Source organism: Corylus avellana, chromosome 4 (assembly GCF_965113065.1).
Source record: "Corylus avellana chromosome 4, dhCorAvel1.hap1.2, whole genome shotgun sequence".
Lineage (NCBI taxonomy): Eukaryota > Viridiplantae > Streptophyta > Magnoliopsida > Fagales > Betulaceae > Corylus > Corylus avellana.
Window position 1 is genome coordinate 31,780,884 of NC_142493.1, and position 19,480 is coordinate 31,800,363.

At 36.9% G+C, this 19,480-nt stretch overlaps 3 protein-coding genes across 4 annotated transcripts; 2 read left to right on the forward strand and 1 right to left on the reverse strand.

Annotated features, from left to right (window-relative positions):
* The first annotated feature begins 430 nt into the window (after nucleotides 1–430).
* LOC132177450 (plant/protein) lies at nucleotides 431–4,041 on the forward strand. Of its 2 annotated transcripts, none has more exons than XM_059589782.2 (5): nucleotides 431–1,051; nucleotides 2,901–3,000; nucleotides 3,089–3,224; nucleotides 3,500–3,615; nucleotides 3,707–3,798. In XM_059589782.2, exons 1-4 carry the CDS (start codon nucleotides 682–684, stop codon nucleotides 3,602–3,604), a joined length of 711 nt encoding a protein of 236 aa, XP_059445765.2. In that variant the 5' UTR covers nucleotides 431–681; the 3' UTR covers nucleotides 3,605–3,615; nucleotides 3,707–3,798. The 2 variants fall into 2 exon arrangements, with proteins under 2 accessions (XP_059445765.2, XP_059445764.2); XM_059589781.2 differs by having other exon boundaries at nucleotides 434–1,051; nucleotides 3,520–3,615; nucleotides 3,707–4,041.
* Nucleotides 4,042–4,568: 527 nt separating this feature from the next.
* VIK (VH1-interacting kinase) lies at nucleotides 4,569–11,349 on the forward strand. The gene is made up of 11 exons (XM_059591980.2): nucleotides 4,569–5,058; nucleotides 5,748–5,822; nucleotides 7,081–7,197; nucleotides 7,823–7,917; nucleotides 8,680–8,800; nucleotides 8,930–9,009; nucleotides 9,395–9,454; nucleotides 9,710–9,831; nucleotides 9,929–10,014; nucleotides 10,095–10,210; nucleotides 10,925–11,349. Exons 1-11 carry the CDS (start codon nucleotides 4,753–4,755, stop codon nucleotides 11,049–11,051), a joined length of 1,305 nt encoding a protein of 434 aa, XP_059447963.1. The 5' UTR covers nucleotides 4,569–4,752; the 3' UTR covers nucleotides 11,052–11,349.
* Nucleotides 11,350–12,567: 1,218 nt separating this feature from the next.
* Nucleotides 12,568–15,932, reverse strand: LOC132178689 (transmembrane emp24 domain-containing protein p24delta9). The gene is made up of 4 exons (XM_059591190.2): nucleotides 15,633–15,932; nucleotides 15,322–15,531; nucleotides 12,917–12,993; nucleotides 12,568–12,817 (listed from the first exon to the last, which is right to left on the reverse strand). Exons 1-4 carry the CDS (start codon nucleotides 15,834–15,836, stop codon nucleotides 12,673–12,675), a joined length of 636 nt encoding a protein of 211 aa, XP_059447173.1. The 5' UTR covers nucleotides 15,837–15,932; the 3' UTR covers nucleotides 12,568–12,672.
* Between the last annotated feature and the right edge of the window lie 3,548 nt (nucleotides 15,933–19,480).

A 19,480-nucleotide genomic window follows, 5' to 3' on the forward strand; every position in this document is an offset into this window, starting at 1 on the left:
AGTAAAACTTGAATTTATTACCGAACTATTGTTTACTTTTGTTTTTGAACACGAGTAAAACTTGAATTTATTACCGAACTAAATCATCTGTTAAAAAAAAAAAAAAAAAAAAACCTCGATTTATTTATTCTAATTGCTTAATTGTTTTTTCATATATATATATATATATATATATATATATTATTGTTAAGATTTTATTATTTAAATCAATTAGATAAATTAATTTGAATCTTAATAATATGTATATACACGTTCATTATACAAAGAGATTTTTTTTTTTTTTTGTCTATCTTCTTAAATATTTAAAATGTTCTCATTACAAGTTAAAAATAATACAATAATTATACGAGTTTTTTTTTTATTATTTAATAAACTAATCTTAAAATTTGTTCAAATACTGTTTATTTACCGGTCCTAGTTCTCGCTCGCACGTTTATAAGGCTCCGAATTTGACCCGTCGGCCTCACAGAAGCAACTCCGCCGGACCCACCACAGACGAGCGAAAAATATCGGCAGATTCGCGAGATTCACGGACGCCACCAGACCCCATAAGTTACAGATACACAGTCCTTCACGGCGAGAAATTCTTCCAAACTCATGTGCCGTATACAAAAGTAACAAAACCCGCCTACCCAGAGAAAAAGCTCAACCAAACCCAAAGGAAAGGGCAAACCATCACCCATGGATTCTCTCTCTTCAGTTTCGCCCTCCATAATTCTCCCCCCCAGCAGTGACCCCCACCGCCTACGCCGGCGGCGGCGACTCGCCGTGTTGTCTCTGGGCACCCATCGCGTTCCTCGTCTCTCTTCTTCTCTGTACGGTGTCCGATACTCTATGGACCCTTCCAGAAGGAGAGTTCTTGAAGTTTCTTGTAATTCGAGAGGTGCAGCGTCGGAAGAAGAAGATGACGGAAGAGAGGAGGTGGAGAGGGCGCTTCACCTGGACGGGACCATTCCCGGCACTTCGGATGAGTTCGTGAAGCGGGTGTCGTCGCGTGCCTACGACATGCGTAGACACCTCCACCAGACCTTCGATAGCAGCAGCTATGATGGTATTGCTTCCAACTGTTCCTTTTTCTTTGTTGCTTTTAAGTTTTAATTATAGCGGTTGCTCATCACAGCATTGTGTCTCTGCTTTTTAGTGTGATTTATATGATCTTGACATGCACAAAAATAACTTTACAATTAGGGCATAATTATTTATTTTTATCGATTTTTATTAGTTGACTTATGACTAAACCTTCAAACTCTTACACAAATTTCATATAATTAGCTAAGCAATCATCATAACACAAAAGTAATGCTGAATGCTAATTCAATCAACTTTCAATATTCCAAAAAAGTAATGTTCTTTTAATATTTGCACAGAATGCAAGGCATACCTTTAGTAATTCAAAGTTTTTGCAGCTACTTCATGTTAGCAAGTTCTTTCAATTTGTGCCTACAAAAAAAAAAAAAAAAAATCTGGCAATTTGTGCCAATCCTGCTAAAAGAGGTTATAGAACCTCAATCATAAGTAAAAAAAGATGTGTCAAAAGGTTAAATTCAAGCAAATCCACACAATTAAAAAAAAAAAGGAGAAACATTTTTTTAAATGTGAAAAAGATGTAGGAAATCTTTTCTTATTTCTTAGTCATTCATATTCTCTAAAAAAAAACCAAAGAAAAAGTGTTAAGACTGGGAGCTTACAATAATGAAGAGATTGTTCTCTCTGGTTTGAGAGGCAGCTAGGCACAACTTTGGTCAGCAAGATGGGTTTTCTTTGCCCTTTATTGTGACTTTTGACGGTTGAAAATCATGAAAGATAAAAGGAAAAGTAGAGAGAAAAGGGAGGCATGGCTTGGGTTTTGTTTTTGGGATTGGGATGGGCTGCTAGACACAGATATTTTTTAGGGCTACCATTGAGAAAGTGCCAAATATGCCTATAAACTTATTTTTTTCTCAGATCTTGGGTCTAACCAAGGTTGGGTTGGGATTTTTGGGGGCCACCATTGGGAAACTGTTATAGGTTTCTATTAGCCTTTTTTTCCCCCTATTATTTAGGGGGTCATGATCCTATATGGCCCCCCCATAACTTCGCCCTTGCTGCAGAGCTGTGCTGGTGGGTGACAGTTCATCCATCCTGACATAATATAACTCTAAAAAGAGAAAAATAGCACCCCAAATGGCAACTCAATCAGCTAGGGATGACACCTCATGAAGTGGGGGTAACTAGTTTGAATTTTTTCTTCCCCTCCCTAGTCAATTACTTATTGAAAAATATGAAGAAAATAAAAAAATAAAAATAAAAAGGTGAAGGCAGTTCAAATAAATCTCACTCTAGCATCACGTGCCTTCCACTTGGCATGATATCAATTATGACATGTGGATTTTGACATTTCCATATCTTTGCAATTAGATTGAATCATCGTCTATTATATCCTTTCATTCTAATCATTGTCTAAGCCTCACCAAACTTCTTTGGCCTCAGCTGATTGGAGCTTTTTCTACTTCATTTACTACCATCTTTAATACATTTTTTTTTGGAGTGTTAGTATATTGGCCATCACCAACTGTCTGATATATGTGGCTTAAGAGTAAACTATTTACTTGAAACACATTTGCATCTTTTTTTGTCTCTTAACCATTCTATCATTGTGGTTGAGAAATATCATTATTAGTGATATTGCTGTCTCTCTCTCTCTCTCTCTCTCTAGTTTAGAATGCAGGGTCCATTTGTATTTCTTATTTGAGTATTCCGAGTGTTGCTGATCATTCATTGTTCAAAATTGCTACATCAGTATATGATGTGATATGCTTTATTTCTGCTAGGCTTGGTGTTCTGTTCTTATATAATGCCCTTTTTTTTTTTTTGTTCATGTAAAATGCTTCTCATTTTCTATCATTTTTATTCTGGTACAGTACTGGAGGCCAACCCATGGAGAGAAACTTCAAAGCCTGTCTATGTACTCACCCACAGGGAAAACCAATTGTGCACAATGAAAACCCGAAGAAATCGCAGGTCTCATTTGGTTCAATAATGTTCCAACTTTCTTTTGGATAATTGTTACTGTTGCACCAGATCAATTTGTTTGTTCTTTCTGTGACAGTGAAGTTGAAAGGGAGCTTGGGTTACTGTTTTCTAAGGGGGGAAAGTTGAGGTCTGGAATTGGAAATCAAACTAAACAATCGAGAACTGGGACAAAGTTTCAGATGCTTGTGGAGGATATTAGGGAGGGAGTGCTAGTAAGTGGTTAAGCTTGGTTTTCCCATATTTGTGGTGTTGGAAGCAATTTTTGTGAATGCAAATACATGAGCAAGAACCCTATGTTTGTTGAACAACAAATTTACAGTTCATGTGCTCTAATTATCCGCTTGCTTACCCGCCAGGACCCCTTAAAACAAGAAGCTTTAAACACTCTAATCACCGCTTTCCATGGTACTTTCCTGCGGGAATAGTTCAATGCAGGCCTAGATCTTTTGCATTCTCTCTGATTTGATCTCTGGTTGCAAAAAATCAGAAACTTCATTATCGTTGCAGGTATTTGAAGATGAAAATGAAGCTGCAAAGTATTGCGACTTGCTGCAAGGCGGAGGTAAAGGTTGTGAAGGTGTTGCAGAGATAGAAGCCTCATCAGTAAGAAACAGAGCAATCTAAAAGATGTCGCTCACTTGCTCAGTATATAAAAATGAGTCTTTATAATAAGAATTTCTAAAATTATCTACAGGTATTTGATCTTTGCCAGAAAATGAGGGCGCTTGCAGTTCTGTTCCGTCGAGGAAGGACACCTCCTCTACCTCAAAGCCTCGAGCTCAACCTGAGGGCCCGGAAGCGGTCTCTTGAAGACACCGAGGATTTGGCATGAAGCTCCTGTAATTGGAAGAATATGTTCATGAAATTGTGCTACCAATGCTGAGGGTTGGAACTAAATATTGTAAACCAAGTTTTTTTAGCTGGATCTATAGTATGTATTCATTTGTAAGTAAATTATACAACTCAAATGCTCAAGGAAAAATAAAAGAAATTATACAACCCACATAAAATTTATATATTTTGTTTTTATCTTCGAAGGCCATGATAGATTAGTTCCACATGTCGCTAACAAGCCGAAGAACATCCATGTGGAGCCAACATGATCAAGTTCGATATGCATCTTCGAACGTGAATTTGATAGTCTTTCAAACTTTACAGTGCTATTCATAAAAGTGATAGTCTTTCAAATTTTACAGTGCTATTCATAATGTATAAAACTTTAGACACATGATGCAGATTTGGGACTTAAATGAATTCCTATTTCTCTTTTTTTTTTTTTGTGGACATGAAAATAATAATAATAATAATAATAATTGTATTAAAAAAATCAATCTCGACCCGTTCGCATGTCGGTAAGCTTAGGAAATCCAAATATAAAGTAAAGATTAAAGCAATCGCAAAAGAAAATGAAATAAAGAGAGAGAGAAGAAAGTAATAGAAAGTAGGCACGCTATTCACACACTCACACTGTCGAAGGCACGAAGAAAGTCGGAGAGAGAATCACATTCTGTTGAAAAAGTAAAACCGGACTAACGGACATAAAAGTGATAAAACTGACATTAGACCTACAGGCTACAGCGCCCCAGCTCTCTCTCTCCAATTCATTTCCCACTTTTGCTAAAGCTAAAAACAGATTCCAAAATTCGCCAAGTCACACAGCTAAGCTGCTGCACAAAATCTCGCGCAAAGCAGCCAATCACAATCAAATCTAGTTGATCCGATCCGATCCAATCGCTGGTGATGAGCTCGGATTCGTGCTCCGGCGGCGAGAACCCCGGAAGTAAGGGAGGCTCAACGTCGGACAAGGAGAAGCAGAAGGAGAAGGCGAGGGTGAGCCGGACCTCGCTGATCCTCTGGCACGCCCACCAGAACGACGCAGTTGCGGTCCGCAAGCTTCTAGAGGAAGATCGGTCCCTGGTCCACGCCAGAGACTACGACAACCGTACTCCGCTCCATGTGGCCTCCCTCCACGGCTGGATCGACGTCGCCAAGTGCCTGATCGACTCTGGCGCCGACGTCAACGCTCAGGATCGCTGGAAGAACACCGTAATTCGTTCGCCAATTTACTGCTTTCTTTTTCCTCCTCTATATTAGTTTGTTGTTTAATTGAATTCGATGTTTAATTTTCTATGATATGTCAAATAAACTCTTGTAGTTATAAGAGAGGAGCCTATTCAAATTGTAATTTTCTGCGAATGGAACAGTAAAACTGTTGCAAAATACGCGAATGATTGTGGATAAGCTTCGGTCAATGAGTGTGGAGTTGAATGAGGGAGTAAGCGTGAGGTCATACAAAGTTTCTAATGCATGAATTTGCTTGCGAATGTAAAAATGGAAGTGCAATGTCTGGTGGAACTGCAAGTGAATAAACTGTGCCTAAGTCTAAAATAACACATTTCTATATCGGTATTTGTGAACATGAACTTGCAAGTTGATTTTCATTGACGTCGTTTGTTAACTTGGGTTGAATGGATGAAGCAGCATGTTATATAGTTTTTGTGTTTTTCTAAAGAAATAGGATGAAACAAATCGCTGCTACGTCACGTAGCTATTATCTTAAATTCCATTACACTTGCAAATCTGGAATTTAAATGCAATGGTATGATATGCATTATCAGGAAAAGGGATTCTTTTTACTCAATATGGGACTTATTTATTTATTTTATTTTATTTATAAGTATTTAATCTGGAATTTCCCTCAGATGAATAATTATCTGGAGTTTCCCTCATGACAGCCTCTAGCTGATGCTGAAGGAGCTAAAAAGCACAGCATGATTGAACTGTTGAAATCATATGGTGGCTTGTCGTACGTAAGTATATTGTCCTCTCTCTCTCTCTCTTTTCCTGGACTTTGATTGATGGGATAGCAAATTCTGCTTTTTAAGGAACTAGCTCAGTCTTAAGAACTTTCTTTCAGGAAGAGAAAACAGTAAGTTTTAGCACTAGTTTCTTCAGATGTGTGTTGCTGGAAACTTGTGGTCTGTTGCCTTTTATTGCCATCAAGGATAAATTGAGGTCATAAGTTTTGTGGATTTTAGCTTCCACTAGCCCTTTGTAGTGTGGTTATATCATCATATATTTTTCTTTTTTCTTTTTTACATGTCTGCATAAGGGGAGGAAAATGGGGGATAAGTATTCGAACTAGTGACCTCCGCTTCATGAAACGTAGTCTCCAGCTAGTTGAGCTATCCCCTTGGGGACAACATCATCATACCTTCATCACATTGAATGTAAATAATGGGAGGGTTTGATTTGTGCGTTAATATATGATTTTTGGTAAAAAGAGAGAGAGAGAGAGAGAGGAGGGAAAGAACATAGGTTTGCTTATGGCTAGAGGGACTATGTTTTGGTATTTGGCCCACAATAATTAGACTTTGGACCGACCAAGTCGTCTTTTGCCAAAATGAATATGTGATAATATGTAGTGGTGGTTGTCAGTGAACCTTCAAATACTATGGTTGATTTGGAGTTTCCTTCACAACTGTGAGTTCCCTGCTCTTTCTGGAAAACATATCATTCAAAACTCCTATAAGGGGTCCTGCCCATGAAAACGGTATGGTTGTAAACCCTTATGATGCTTGTCTTTTCTATGTTTTACTAGTTGTCAATTAGAAGTTGGATAACATGGCAAGGTGCTAAAGAAAGTTGGATAACATGGCAAGGTAATATATGTTAGTGGAGCTTCAATTTCGATACGTGAACTTGTGTTTCCTCATAAAATGAAATGAGAAGGGGGATCGGATTCTATTTGTACTGTATCTGAAATGAATTTTGGTTATTCCACCCTTCAACTCCTTTGGACTAGATTTTTGAGTCTTTTAACCATATAATTTAATCATTCTATTTTAATACATATGAAACGTGGAAACAATTTACAAGTCACATATGACCAGTTTGCTCCAACATGGAAATGCACCTTTCTTGTTTGTTCTTAATGTTCTAGCATCACATGCCTTCAAATTGGCATCATATCAATGCTAGGTATATGAGACTCGTAACATTCATATTCTGTGGATTTTTTGTTTTATTTGCTTTTGCAGGCTCTAAGTTTGATTATGCATTTTGCAGGGCCAAAATGGAAGCCATTTTGAACCAAAGCCTGTTCCACCCCCTCTGCCAAACAAGTGTGACTGGGAAATTGAACCTTCTGAGCTGGACTTCTCAAACTCGGCTATTATCGGCAAGGTCTGACTCTAGTTTTCTTTAAATTAGTAATGAACAAACACTATGGGGGCAAGTCATGCAAACTGTGCCAAGTAGTCACTATGATTTATAAAATTTCTTGTTTGAATGTTTTAATAAGCGAGTCTGATGATGCTATTCAAATACTGTGACTAGGATTTTCTGTCTATTATTTTGCTGCAGCCAGAATTTAATTTTTGTTTTAGAAGTTATACATTCTGCCTTTGGTGTGTGGTATTTGTTCTTGGGGATCATATTACCAGTTATCACATGATTTCATTCCCATTGAAAGTATGCCACCTACACCTATACTTCATTTCCCCTGGCTAGGTAAGGTGCTGAGATAATTATTGAGAGAAATAGAATACATAGTATCTCTGAAATTGATCTTTGTAAGAGAGGGTAGTTCCCCTTAGGCTAAAATAATTCATCTTTACTCAGCACTTTCGCATAGTTGTTTCGTGCTGTTGGTCTGTCGTGTCTTTAACTTGTTGGTTCTGTCATTTAGTTTGCAACTTGAATCATTTATATTCTGCTCACAATCTGGGTGTCAGTGTACAGCTATCAGTGTGTTGCTTTAATCTATCTATATAGATGTGCTTTCACTGATGATGGCTGATGCTGGCAGGGATCTTTTGGTGAGATTTTAAAAGCCTATTGGCGTGGAACACCTGTAGCCATCAAACGCATTCTTCCATCACTTTCAGATGACAGATTGGTGATGTAAGATCCATTTTCTTATAACGTTTTTCTATAGGTTTTAATCATTTGTTGTATTATGGCTGTATAACCTGATTATTTTGGAGAAATAGTGTATTCTTTTCATATCTCTCTCTCACCCTCTCTCGTTCTCTCTGTCTGTGTGTATGTCTTCGTTCCAGTTTACATAATGAATCAACTCTCTGTATGTCGACTTTATTGTTATATCCTTTTTACACGGCTAGTCCCAATTCCGGATAAAGGAGGAGTTCATGGTTGGTTGACAGCCAGTGTAGAACTTTTGTCACATCTTATGAACATTTACATATGACTTTGGGGCTTTAACATAAAAAATAAAACAAAAAAAAATTAAAAACAAAAAACATGATTGTCAAATAAAGATATGGCCTAAATAGGGCCAACTAGCGTAAAAGGATCCATGTAACCACCCTCAATTAGTTGGGTGTAAGGTATAGTTGTGGTTGTGGTATATGTTATGAAATGCTCTGGTTGAGAGGGAGCAGAACCAAAGTAATGGATGAAATTTATATTTCATTTGGATTAGATATACTTTTCTTAGATGATTCGCTCAGCATTCTTTTCCGAGAGATGGTAAGTCTATAGAAATTGGAAGGGATCTTTACTATCCATTTATAAACATTCTGTAGGGCTTAAGAAAATTATTTATGTGGTGCTTGTTGCCTATATCAAAATTTCCTTTCTGACTCAGTTTCTAATTTACCAAAAAATGAAAATTGCTTACCTATTCTTTGCTTCCTGATTCAGTCAGGACTTTAGACACGAAGTTAATTTGCTAGTGAAGCTTCGTCACCCTAATATAGTCCAATTTCTTGGAGCTGTCACAGAGAAGAAGCCCCTTATGTTAATTACCGAGTATTTACGAGGGGTGAGTACATGCATATATTTTTTATGCTTCATATTGTGAATTGTGTTTCTTGAAATTGTTGCTAGTGATCTGAAAAATGTACTTGCAGAGAAACTCTTGCTTAATTGTTGCATTCATATGCTATTTTAGGGTGATCTTCATCAGTACCTCAAGGACAAAGGTTCACTTAATCCTTCAACAGCTATCAACTTTGCTCTGGACATCGCAAGGTACCCCTAATTCTTATGCCTACCTATAAGAAAAATGCAGATCCATACCCCGTAGGTCTGTTCTTGGTTGTTACATCTGCAATTCTAAATTACTGCTGTATCATAAGTAGGAAAGTTCATTTAAGCCACACCTTTTTGAGATTGTATGAAATAATTTTGTGTGGAGAGAGATGGATGTCCAGAGATATCTTTGCAGGGAAGGAAAGAGGCAAAAAATGGAGAGTGTGTATCTAATCACTTGCATACTGCGGAATGCCTTATTTTAGGCAATCTGATCAGGGCATTTGCATGACTCGATTATTACAGTCCTTACTAGGAGCAAGATGCAGTCTCAGTGAATTAAAATGTTATGCTAATCTGGCTTCTGTAAATCTTATGTGGGCAGAGGCATGGCTTATCTTCACAATGAACCAAATGTCATAGTTCACCGGGACCTAAAACCAAGGTTAGTAGATTCTGTATCAGATTTGTTGTCATATTCTTTATGTTGTACCGGAAACTGCTGATGTTGCGCTTTAATCAGTACTCTTAATATATCACTGTAATGAGGAGATTAATGTTCATAGGATATAATGCTTCTTCACCAATTGAAGAAGGACCTTCTCTTTCTTTTTCTCTAGCTTCCACCATCAAGAACATGTCGGTGGCTTCCATATTGCATTTTATATTTACCTGTTGAAATCTTGTTTATAAATTTCAGGAATGTTCTTCTAGTCAATTCCAGTGCAGACCATTTGAAAGTTGGAGATTTTGGACTAAGCAAGCTCATTAAGGTTCAGGATACTCGTGATGTCTACAAAATGACTGGAGAGACTGGAAGTTGTGAGTGTTTCTAATAGATTTTGTTTTAGCGGATATGAATTTTAATACTGAATAAATAATTATTTTTCTTTCTTTCTGGCATTAAACAAAACAAAAGACCGGTATATGGCTCCTGAAGTTTTCAAGCATAGGAGATATGATAAGAAGGTTGATGTTTTCTCTTTCGCGATGATACTGTATGAGGTAATGCTGGTTTCTGTAAGGAGTTGAGATCAGATGTAAAAGTTTTGAAATTAGTTCTAATTTGTTCCCAACTGGTTCAGATGCTTGAAGGGGACCCACCACTTGCAAGTTATGAGCCTTATGAAGCAGCAAAATATGTGGCTGAAGGGCACAGGCCTTCGTTTCGCTCAAAAGGATACACCAATGAACTGAGAGAGTGAGTTTTTTTAAAATTCTGTCAATTAAAAGGTTGCTTCTTTTCTCGTGCTTGTGTGGCCTACCTATGAACTGAATCCTTTTCTATTTCTTTATTTATGATGAAATGAATTCGATCCAAAATTCTGCGGCTGTATAATCATTAATAAATCAACTCAATCCCTCTTCCCTTAGAAGTCTACTCTCTCTTCCCTTAGAACTCTCTCTCTCTCTCTATCGATCTCTCTTCCCTTAGAAGTCTAGGTACATATACTGTCAAGATTGTCAGCCATCTTATCTTCCTCGCAGCCTTGCTCCTTGTTATTTTTCATCTCTCGTCCTTGTGGCACCTTTAACTAATCTGCACTTTAACTTTTGCATTGATTGATTTTGTTGCACATGAGGAAACCATTGTTGCTGATATTCTCTCATCGCCATGCTCATTTTTTTCCGTTACCAAGGCGGATGCCAAAAAAAAAAAAAGATTGTTACACATCTCTCATTATTTTAGCCATCTATTCAACGTTTATGTAAGCTATTCAATCACAACTATTCATGTTGTTCCACATGCAACTAGGCTGATGACTTCTGGCATATTGAATACTTATAATCGTTTAGAAAAACAGCACTGTGTTGATAGATGAATTAAAACCATTTTAGGAAATTATCTATCTTTGATATGCATAGCTGAAAAAGTCCAACTGCTAATATCTTTTTTGTATTGAATGGTTTCTAGGTTAACTGAGCAGTGTTGGGCGCCTGACATGAACCAAAGACCCTCTTTCTTGGAAATCCTCAAGAGGCTGGAAAAGATCAAGGAAAATCTACCGACTGACCATCATTGGCACTTATTCAATACATAACATTCAAGACCTATGTTACGGTCAGTACGTGGATAATATGTTTGCCTTTTCTGCCAGTCATCTCCTGTACTCCCAATTGAGCAGATGTGATTACGAATAGACTCAATTGGTAGTTTGCAAGAGAAATAGGGATGACTAGGTTACCGACTGTTCGAATTCTTATCGTTACCTGAGTAGATGATGTTGATTAATTTCCAGATTTTCTAAGATTATCATGTATTATCTTGATCTGAATTAGCCTGCCAAAGAGTCTTGTCCAAATTAACATATATATAATACATTTCATCATTTGACTGGATTTTTTTTTCTCTTTTTACTTTCGACTGTAATTTGTTTCTGCTCTGTTCTCTTTGAACAATTAGATGACACTTTTCAGCTCTTAGATCGTTTGTGTAAAGGCTTGAGTTGTTGATTCTGAAGATGATGTTTATGATATAGATGGTTTTGTTTTATGTACTAGTTTTTTTTTTTTTTTTTTTTTTTTTTTTTTTTTTTTTTTTTTGTACAGAGTCAGTTCTACCCATCTTTTTTTTTTTTTTTTGTATTATTAATTAAATAATGTATATATTTTTTGGTAAGGAATTTTTAACAGAAAAATTGTAAGAATAAAATTAAAAAAAGAACAAGATGGTTTACACTTGCAATTTTCTGGATGCAAATTGTGAACTTGAAACACTGTTCTCCAAGATTCGTGACGGTGGGCATCAGAGTGGATCTTCTATAGCTCATTGTGCGGGTTGTACTTACAGTCATCCGGACTTCAAAGACCAGAAATGGTTCAACTCGTTCGTGTTGCATTGCAAGGTAATATCGTTTAAATTTCTTGAACTGAAATGTTCGGCAACACAATCAAATCTTGCTTTAGACATGATTTACGATGGGATGATTCAGAAGTGTCCATTATTCACAATGCTAAAAAAATTTCTACCTGCAAGTTGTTTATAGGCCACTCCAAATGGGGTTTTTACGGGGAAGACTGCCAATCGTCAACAATATTCCCAACTCTCCCGTGTCATAGGGATCATCGCTTGTACTACCCACATCGACCACTCGTGTCACCCATGCATGCTTCCCTGACAAGAGTTGCCACGTTTCTTTACGGATACAAGATCACGTTTGCTAACAATTTTCAAAACCGTGTTTCCGGTGTCCAATCATTTTAAACTGTTATTTATATAAAACGCACTATGGGTCATTTTCTGCAACTTTGGCTTGCCAAATAGCAGGAATTGTGAACATTGACCAATATGAAAAAGTTACTACTGATGATTTCTTGTAAAAGTTGAAGCGGTAATTTATGTCACATTGTGAAAAATAATCTCACCAAACGGCTAGTTCTTAATAGGATTTTGCGAATGCAGATAACTTTAATTAGATCTCCTAAGACATCAATTTAAACAGAAACGAGATAATTGATGATTAAAGTTTTTTGTTCCAACATTGATGTAAGTTAGATATTAACACATAAGGAGATTCTGCACGCTGTAACAAAGACTCAAATTATTGAAAGCCCCACTTAATCTAACAATGCGATCTGAAAATTATTCTATCCGAGTACATCGTTGCTATAAGTTACATGAGCACAAATGAGAAAAATTCTCAAAAATTGTCCAGAATAAGATTAAATGAGCTTCTTTTTCTCAAAAAAGGTTTTCAAGTGCCATAGCTGCAAGCCTGCCACTGACAAGCAAACAAAAAGTGAGAGAATACTAAACCAGCCCATCCTGGAGTTCGTTGTTCTATTGAGCTCCTGCATTTCATCTTCTCTGAAACATGAAGCACAAACAGCATTGATAAAATAAGAAAAACAAAAATCTCCCTCTCTCTCTCTCTATGATATATTCAAGAAATTAATGTTTCCTTACCTTTCGCGGAGATAATACATTTCCTCCTGAATGGAAATAGCAGCATCATATAACTTCTTCAGTTCTAGTTCCATGACCTGGCATATAAAATAATGAAGACAACATAAATTGTTTTCCATATCTCAGCTCTAACATTTGCAAAAGGCTAGAGTTATTTGGCATATCACACAACTTAATATATATTAACTAAAAAAAAAAAGCACTTAATGAGAATGCAATTATTTGAAAAATATATAGAATTGAACTATACTTCTGGAGTAATTCCCAAAAAGGTAACTACTAATATTATGAGGAGTAGACTTCCTTTATTTAACAAGATAGACAAGAAAAATACCAATTTCGTTTGACTCCCAATTCCCAGATCTGTCCAGGAAAACTAACAATTTGAACAATAAACATGGTATAGTAGAAAGACAAATAATCTGCATGATCTTTTCATATTAAGAGACTGCATTCATAAATATTGTGTAAAGAGCAATCAGTTAACTCTGTGGACATAGCAAATAAAATGAGTTTCAAACTTACATAATGACATCACCGAAGAAAGAAACCCAAAGGCCCAAATTAGTGCAAGAATGTCTTTGGACAAGCAACATGTATAAGAAGGTTTTCTGAGCTAGGTTGTGAGCGCCCAGTTCTCAATAAATACGCAAGCCAATCATCTCAACCATATTTATAATCAGCAACATTAGGGAAACAGCCACATCAGTGTTTCGTACACTAATCTCCTAGGCACCAGGAAAAAGAATCAATCTATTCTCTTATTTTTATTTAACTGCTTTTAGGTTGTGTTTATTTCAACCTAAAATGTCTTCCGAAAAATGGTTTCCACATTTTCTGGTATTTGATGCAACTAGAAAATGCTGGTCAACAGCATACCTTCTTTTTTTTTTTTTTTCAAAGGATGCAGCAAAGAATAAGCCATTTTCCATTGGCTTCCCACTAGGGGGGGGAAAAAAAAACAAAATCTCTCCAGCTCTCTCTTCCTCCCGAAGCTTGTCTACCTCCATTTCCTCCAATCACCAAACCTAATTCCCCTCGAGCGCACCCTCCTCATCTCCGCAACTCATTGGATGAATTTGGACTCTCTACAATCAACACCCCCCTACACCCTCCACACCCTAGCTTCCAGTCTCACTCCAACTCCAACTAGATCGTCCACTTCAGACCCAAGAATGGTGACTACATCGGCACCAACGTCCACCATTTGATCCTTTTTGTTGGCATTGAATGCATAAGGACTCAACTGCCATCACCACCATTTGGCTCTCCAAAGAATTTCCCATTCCCACAGTGGTGTTGTATCTTCTCCCTTCATCTCTCTTTCTTTCTCTCTTTATGGCTGCCAACCTTCAGTGTCAATTGGCCTCACTTGTGGCTGGATTTAAAGTTTGGATGCCTTTTTGGATAATTGGGGATGGCTTAAATGCCAATTGACAATGAGTGTAGGTGTTGTTTGTTTAGGCTGATAATACTCAGGAGCACCTATAGTAGATTGCATCAGGGACCACAATAACCAGCAGGCAGAATTTATAAGCTTATTACTATTGTCTTCAATAAGCAAATAGCTCAGCTGCCATATTCGATGGATTTAGAACAATTCTTCAATCTTGCTTAGGAGATGACTCCTCAAAATATTGGGTTCTCTATATGTAACAATCCAGGAAAAGCACTTGTCACATGCACGTTATCACTCAAAAGGACTAATCAAGTTACAATTCGGACTCCTTAAAATCACTTATATTTTATATGTAAGTTACACACACTCAGTGGGAGTTGAACCCACAACCTCACCCTCCACCTTGCTACAAATGGACTAGTAAGGAACCAATGTAGGACTTTTCACTCTTGAACACTTTTATAATCCATCCACTCAATGTGGGTAATTCATTTGTCACAATCTCTTCCACTCAAATCCCTAACGTCCCCATCAAGTCCAACGTCATGTAGTGGCCCAACGCTACATAGTGTTACTAGGTTGCTCTAATAACATTTGTAATGACACAGAGAAAACGTTAGCCACATCTGCACTAGTTGCAATTTGAGGTTCCTAAAATCGCTTATAAAATCTAATCTCACCTAATAAAAAACCAATGTGACTTATCACCTGTATGCACCTTTTTAATCTACTCACTCTATATGGGCAAATTCATTTGTCACACCATATCCATCTGAAAATAAATTTGACCAACTTTACATCCTGACAAATTAATATGCCTTAATAGATACATTCCCTATGCTCAATTTTTTTTGAGTTCACTACGAATAGGAACAAATTCTGTTCTCCGACAAGTAACTCCTCTATGCGAAAAACTCAAATTTCATTGCCCAAAAACCAAACTTAAAACCAACGAGCTAATCACATAACAAAAGAAACTGAATAATTAGCAAAAACAAAAACTTACATCAACTTGTCCTTTCTTAGCAACATTGGACCAGTCCTTGGCCGCCACACCAGTCCTCCAATCGAAATCCACCGTCATCGTGACCTTGGGGTTGTGATCAGGCCCCCAGAAGCACGCCATGTAATCTCCCGCCTCCGGCGCCGTGAACGCGAACTGCCCCGATCCCACCAGCTCCGCGTAATGGTAATTATTCCCATATGCCGAAGTTACCTATATATACAGTAAAGAGCAATATTCACCCAATTACCACCGCGGTCATATCAAATTCAAAACCCCACAAGCACAAACAAATTTGGCAAAAAGAAAATTACCCGAACGGTGACTTTGTGGGTATCGGGCATGGGATGGGCCTCGTCGGGATTGACCACGCTGTACTTGCCCACCGTCATGGAATTGCTCTTTATGTCTTCGGCGATGCACTTGGTCTGACCCGATTCCAGGTCGAACCGAACCGACTCCGACGTAGACAATAAGAACCCTAGGATTAGAAGAAAGCACAGGTTGAATCGAACCATGGTGCAATTGTCAAGTTGCTGCCTTTTCTCAGAGAGAAACAGAGAGTCGGAGATGGGCACCAAGTTTCGGACTTTCTACGCGAAACGGGAAACCTGAATAAAGGAAGAGGGGAAAAATGCATTGTAATTTATTTGTGCCACATGGTGATCCGTGATTGGAAGTGACGCGTAAGTTCTTTAATTTGGATCGCGCTGATTGGTTGGTTATTATACGCAAGTATAGGCAACCATTAGCTTGCAACGTTTACTAGTTTGAGGCCCAATTCCGCCATAATTGCCCGTGCTTTTACATTTTTTTTCCTTTTTGGGCCGCCCATATTTGCTGCTTTTGATCCACAATAGGTATCCAATATGGGCTGTTGCGAGGCCCATTAGTCGATGTTATCTGCTTTAGTGTTCGCTTAAGGAAAAGTTTTATCTTGTATTTTGAGAAAATTAGTTTGTATTTCATTGAACTTCAACGAACAAAAGAGACATAAACTTTAACAGGCAAGAGGAGGCTCACATCACAGACTCAAGTTTTGTAATTGCATTTTTTTTACTGAGTCTTGAACTTACACTTTTACGTGTAAAATTGTTTGCTTTTATTAGGACACATAAGAGCCCGAAGATTTCGACCCATAGGATTTCGGGTAGGGACAAAGTAGGCTTAGTTGGCGGTGACACCATTTTGATTTTATACAGAGTTTCAATACGTTAATGAACAATGTAATATAGCAGTGTTGATCACAGAACATGTGGTATATATTCTTAATTCCATCCTTGCACCCAAATATATATTTAGGAAGCATGGGATTTTCTTCAAACCAAGGATACATGTGTAGAAGAAGATATTGGATTTGGTTATTACATTGGCCTCATAAAATCAAATCCTCTATGCAATCCACTTTTCTCTAGAGACTACTCATCTAGAATAACACCACACCATGCATGACACGAGATCTTCCACTTTATGAAGAACAAAAAGGGTAAAAAGAAGGTTATTTCCATCAAAATGGTCATAAAGAAGGCATTCAATAGAATGGAAAGGAACTTCCTCATTCTCTCGAAGGATTTAATAACTAGATTGACATTTATGCTCATTATTCACATTCCTTTCAATTAATAAAGGTGGAATTCCATATCATTTATCTTCCTTTTGCAAATCACCTCTTTATCTTAAGTAATTGCCAATACTTTTCCCTTTTCCTTTTATACTTTTGGAATAATCAATTATCAATAATATTGATGACTCAATTATTAGATAGTCTTACCAAAAAAAAAATTATTATTATTATTAGTATTAGATAATGTCATGTCATATAGGGAGCGTCTCATTTGTGCACATTTGGTGAATGCTCTAGACCTTGAAATATAATTAAGAAAACTAGTAAATGCTTCTCCATGGGTTGAACTGGACCAGATTTGTATGTTCCTAGGTTTTGTCAGTATTGGGGCCTAGTGGGACATTGATAATGATACATCTTAAATCACAAAACACTGAAAATTGTAACCTAAGTGCTAATAATGTGAGTGGGGTCGGAGCAAAAGTAATTCTAAATATTTAATTTTTATTTAATTTGGTTGTTTTAATAGAGGTCAATCTAAAAACAGATTAGCGCTACCATATTAACCCCGTAAAATAAAAGTTGTTCCAGGTGTAATGCTATAGATGCAATACATTTTAGCTAAGAAGATTGTTCCAATGGTTTAAGTTGAATGCATATTTTTAGCCAAAGAAGTAGTTCAGCCAATTTTATGGCCGATTTGGAGTAATTCTATCACTCCCAATAAATTTAAAGTGGCCAGACCACCAGGTTGGAGATAGGTTTTTTTTTTTTTTTTTTTTTATTTAGCAAAAATGGTAAACTGGAGAGACTGATTGTGACTATTTCCGCAGGTGCTCCCTCAAGTCCAACTGAGTCATAGCCTGACTCAGCCCCACTAGGGCATCAATAAGAATCCAAAGTGGCTAATACTAATCAGGCATATGTGAAAATTATTTATTGCAGATATTCGAACCCATACCCTTATACATGTTCTGACAACTTGAGAACTTTCATAACCCATTGAACCACGACCCTTAATAATAAATTGGAGATAGTTTTTTTTTTTTTTTTTTAAATGTCCACACAAGGGAAGGGGGAGGGGAGATTCGAACTAGTGACCTCCGCTTCATTAAGCGTGTCATAACCCATTGAACCACGACCCTTAATAATAAATTGGAGATAGTTTTTTTTTTTTTTTTTTACATGTCCACACAAGGAAAGGGGGAGGGGAGATTTGAACTAGTGGCCTCCGCTTCATTAAACGTAATCTACAGCCGATTGAGTTACCCCTTAAAAACAATTGGAGATAGTTGAACCATCCCGAAAGTCGTTATTCTTTCATTATTATTTATTGCGAAGATGAAAGTTTAAAGGTAATGATTTTGGGCACCCACGTTGTTCATTGAAGTTGTGGCAGAGCAGACTGTAAATATGGTGCAACCAGCCCCACCGTATTGACCATTCTCTAAATCTAGAAACAGGTGACTCCAGGCTCCAGCACTCTCATCTCTCATCAGCAATGACACCGACCATCAATACATATTCAACATGGGTAAAGCACATTGGACACAACAGAGCAGGACTTTTGTATTCATTCTTGATTCTTCAATTAATTTGTATTACATTGTCACAGATGTCAGATAGGGACCAAACAAAACTAGAGTGGACCACACACACACACATATATATATATATACTTATAATTAAATATTTATATATTTTTTGGCCTAGAAATTAGGCTTAACCCTTACGACTTGAATAAAAAATCATGAATTTGTTCTAATGACAGAGACACTATCTTATATATATGGACTTTGACCCTATAGAAACGTGTATAAATTATATTATTTTTCGTGGAATTGTGGGAGCCGGCCTAACTAAATCACACAAATCAATCGTGGTTAAAAGCCTACCCCTTTTTTTCTTTTTCATTATGAATAAGTTAGCCTAACCGATGTAATTGTCATTTTCTCGTCCTTTTATTTTTTAAAATTATTATTAAATTTATGGGGCTCATGTGAGTCTAACGTACTTATCACTTTTTTTTGTCCTCCAATTTCTTAAAATCATCATTATTGAATTAGTAGGATATATGTGTGGATTTACATGATCCTTACAAATCTAATGACGGTGAAAGAAAGGACTATCCATCCACCATGCGTGTAACATGAGGCACCTACCTTATACGGTTTTTTTGGCTAATTAAATGCGGAAAATAATTATAAGGAATGATATTTCTCTCCACATGAAAAAGAAAATGGGGATCCTATGAGAAGTTGTAAGGTTCCTTGAATAATAGAGAACGTTGATTTTTGTTGGTCCCTACTCTTAAGCGTCATGATATTCAATATCATTTTGTTACCTCTTTGTCTCAATCTTTTCGTGAAAGAGAAGTTTCCTTTCCTGCTGTGAGAATGAAATTGGACCCTCTTTTTTTTTTTAATTTTTAATTTTAGCTTTTTGTTTTTGTTGAAAATTGGGTTGACTTGACATAAATGTAACATATTTGTTATTTTTTTTATTTTTTAACATTTTATGTTTGAAGTAGTTTATTAATATTTTTGCTCTTTTATAAAAAAGAAAAAAAAAAAAGCTGTCAAGTGAGGCCAATTCTAC

Bases quoted from the DNA above. Each gene is read 5' to 3' on its own strand.
- LOC132177450 (XM_059589781.2), top strand. From the start codon at position 682: ATGGATTCTCTCTCTTCAGTTTCGCCCTCCATAATTCTCCCCCCCAGC. The intron at 1,052-2,900 runs GTATTGCTTCCA...ATTCTGGTACAG, and splicing joins CGATAGCAGCAGCTATGATG to TACTGGAGGCCAACCCATGG. The intron at 3,225-3,519 runs GTAAGTGGTTAA...TTATCGTTGCAG, and splicing joins ATATTAGGGAGGGAGTGCTA to GTATTTGAAGATGAAAATGA.
- LOC132178689 (XM_059591190.2), bottom strand. From the start codon at position 15,836: ATGGTTCGATTCAACCTGTGCTTTCTTCTAATCCTAGGGTTCTTATTG. The intron at 15,532-15,632 runs GTAATTTTCTTT...CTGTATATATAG, and splicing joins CCCACAAAGTCACCGTTCGG to GTAACTTCGGCATATGGGAA. The intron at 12,818-12,916 runs GTAAGGAAACAT...TTCATGTTTCAG, and splicing joins ATGTATTATCTCCGCGAAAG to AGAAGATGAAATGCAGGAGC.
- VIK (XM_059591980.2), top strand. From the start codon at position 4,753: ATGAGCTCGGATTCGTGCTCCGGCGGCGAGAACCCCGGAAGTAAGGGA. The intron at 7,918-8,679 runs GTAAGATCCATT...TTCCTGATTCAG, and splicing joins TCAGATGACAGATTGGTGAT to TCAGGACTTTAGACACGAAG. The intron at 10,211-10,924 runs GTGAGTTTTTTT...AATGGTTTCTAG, and splicing joins TACACCAATGAACTGAGAGA to GTTAACTGAGCAGTGTTGGG.